The 3,427-nt window shown below is 30.3% G+C and overlaps 1 protein-coding gene across 1 annotated transcript in view; it reads left to right on the top strand.

Annotated features, from left to right (window-relative positions):
* LOC105618107 overlaps positions 1–3,427 on the top strand; it is a 14,160-nt gene that overhangs the window by 7,663 nt on the left and 3,070 nt on the right. The window contains exons 2-4 of the mRNA XM_012199646.1: positions 79–240; positions 1,681–1,918; positions 2,025–2,318. Coding sequence (XP_012055036.1) covers positions 79–240; positions 1,681–1,918; positions 2,025–2,318 — 694 coding nt within the window. The remainder of the gene's footprint in view (positions 1–78; positions 241–1,680; positions 1,919–2,024; positions 2,319–3,427) is intronic.

Raw genomic sequence — 3,427 nt, 5'->3', positions numbered from 1 at the left:
TATATATATATATATATATATATATATATATATATATATATTTAGTATAATTTTTTTAATTGTGTTATCGTTTTACAGGTATCCTTTAGCGGAAACCGTACTTCCGGTACCTACACACCTCTCGTGGTTTCTGGAAACAGCCCGCCACGAGGCGAACCAATCTCTTTGGCCACTTTGGACCGTGACTGCTTTATTATACCCCTCGCTTCTCTCGAACGTTTTTTACCAGCCGGTGTACCAGTAAGTCAATAAAAAAATATATATGTGTTTTTTTAAGAAGAAAATATTACTATAAAATTAGTGTACTACAGAATTAGTGGAAAATAAACGCGCAGCATTATTCTTCCTTTCCAAATAATAAATATATCAAATGAATAATGCTTACCTCACGGTTGCTCCATTGCTTGATTCCTCCTTGATCTCTCCCTCCTCCCTTATTTTCCCGTTATTTGCTCTCTTCTGACATACACAATATCTGTACATGCAAAACACACTAATTATTGTACATATAATCACGCACGTAAACATAAAAAGTTAGAATACAATGATAACGCTGCACTTTGCACAGCATTTCCGTTAATCACGACATTAATCGCACGTGACACACACTTTATATTCCCAGGGGACATGAACATATATATCGTTTATTTGCTATAATAACAACACTATTACAAACGAAATTCAATTCTTAGAAAATGAATTTCAATTGTTTTAAATTATTAAATTTTATAATATTAATTTTAAAATGCAATTTTAGTAATAACTAATTGTAGAAGAATAAACATATGTTCTTTGTTTTTTCTTTAAACTTCTTTTTCTATAAACAACTAAAAAAATAATAATTTTTATTGTTGTAGCTGTGTAGTAAATAAGCGATATTTTAATTCGCATATCGTGGCGAAAAGAATTTTATAAAATTTTAAAATTTGCTAATTAAAATATCGAAATATTGTAATATTTGAGTTTTAAGTCATTGTAAAGTAATGTCACAGTAAAGCAATGTTACTTAATATTTTCATTAAAAATAGATTAATTTTAAATATCACAAAAAATTGCAGAGCAATTTATATAAATAAAAAAATAAAACAATTATTCTTTTTCTCAAGAGGTTTTTAAATTTTAAAATTGATGTACATATAGTAAAATATAATTTATTGCTGCTTGCTCAATTGGAAAATATTATAATATAACGAAATATTACAAAAATATTTAGTACAATTAATAAACGTGTAATTCTGAGCAAGCATAGCATTTGCTGAAATTAGAATAGTTAAGCTATTGGCCTTAGACTCTTACGAGCTGTGACCTTTCGTACAAACATCTAAAAATAGATAAAATGTGTCTACTAGAGAAAGAGACTAGAGATAATAGATTAAAATAAAGCAATAAGTCACGATTCTGAAAAACGCTATTATTTAATAAAACAGTATAAAGTGATATTTTAATACTTGTAAAAAGAGATCAAATTTATATAAAAAATCTCTGCTAAAAACTATTTTTGCTTTTCTATTTGCTCAAATAATAATTACAATTCACTTCGAATAATGATTACGATAAATCAAATTACAAAAATAAAATAAAATAAAATTAATAGAGTACATATATATAAATTATAAATTACGCATAATTCTGTATTCTACTCCATTTTCTTTGTTATTTACTTTTTATCGTTTATCAAAGCATGCTCCTGTCGCTGATAAGAAGAGACCGGGAAGTCCTCTGTCAGTTCTCGAAGTTGAGGATCCGAAGCAATGTGTTCTCGCGCATTTCATGACGCCACTGGAACCTCTGGACCCGCTAATGGAATCTCCAGTGTCTCGTCCGTTAGTCCTACAACGCGACACCGCCGCAGAACTAGTCGCTGAGATAGCACCCTCTGCTTCGCAAAGTATTTTACTTACGAATATGGAGAAGAACGGTACGTAAAATCAAATTATCTGTCATTTAAAGACAGCGAGAATAAATATTTTTAACGACAATAAATATTTTTTAAGATCGTTTAGCCAAATTTTCGTATGTTTCAGCGGATTTCCCGTTCATCACGTATTATCTAATAAACAAGCAGAGCACGGATCCCATAGATTTTTATAACGAAGTGCAATGCGCGGCTCTACGCAAGTTCGACCCTCGAGATCTCAGATACGCTGCCAGTCACACGTTAGATCTGTTCAACGAGGTAGCAACCATTGCGAGACCGCCACTCGAACCACCTGGTGGAAGACCGCCTATTCCATCCACCGGCTACATAGTGTCGATTTTTAAAGTTTTCGAAGGCGATGACGGTCTCAAATTCGAACAAAATTGGCTCTATTGGACAGGTAGGTGTTGTAATTAAGATAAAAAATAATAATTTAAGACTAACCAGTATAATGCGAAGCAGCGAAATTGTAATAGATGTTGGTCTGTAAAATACAAATATACTTAAATTAAAGTCTTGTGCAATATAATATTATTATATGATTTTCAAACTCTCTAAATTCTTTTGAGTGGAATCTCACTCTAAAGAGCCAACTTTGAAAAAGAGTAGCTTAATTTTCAATCTTTAAGAGTGAGATTCATTCTAAAAGTGTTAGAGAGAAAGAAAGTTTGCTAAATATTAATTTTTATAAAATTTTATAAAAATTTAATTCTCATTACAATTCAATCATATGTTGGAATATTTCATATATATTTCCATCAATTAAATTTCTAGGAATACTTTAAAAAAAGTAAAATTAAAATAAAATTAAAATATTAAAAATTCAAATATTTTAAATATTTCCTAAATTCGAAGCTAACAATAAAATGTTATATGCATTATACAATAATAATTTAGCGCAATATCTTTCCACAAACAATAAATATCAAATAAATAATAATGTGCTCACTTCATAGTTGTCTCGTCATCATCCGATGCTTCTTCTCTAGTCTTCTTCTATTTCCCTATTGCTACTTCTTTTATTTGGCACACACAATACCTGCAAAATACAATTATATTAGTATAATTAAGCACGTAAAATCAGAATATACAATTAGAATACACGCGGCATTTTGCACTATACATTAATTACGACATTAATAGCAAGTGTGCGACGCACACTTTGTATTATCAAGGAATTAAATAGTTTATCATGTTATGATAAAAAAATAACAAAAGAATCTACCGTACGTGTAAGTGAAGTACAATTTGCCGTATTTGCAATTTTCGAAAACGGTTAGGTTGCCTGTAACTACTGAATAACGGAGTTCGATCGAAAATTTTATGAAATATGCGCTTTTGCTATTAACCTCCGTATGAGCGTCAAACTTATGTTAATGTGTAGTTAATGAATAATGACTCGAAAAATGACTCGTTACAACTGTTTAGAATTTAAACAGTGCTGCTTATCGGGACGTTGCTCCGCGAAGTTCCATTAACAAAGATGGCTGCCAATTTTATGCGCGAATT

The sequence above is a fragment of the Atta cephalotes genome (genome assembly GCF_000143395.1).
Source record: "Atta cephalotes unplaced genomic scaffold scaffold00015, whole genome shotgun sequence".
In the NCBI taxonomy this organism is placed as follows: Eukaryota; Metazoa; Arthropoda; class Insecta; order Hymenoptera; family Formicidae; genus Atta; species Atta cephalotes.
This window is presented reverse-complemented; position numbering and strand designations above follow the sequence as displayed.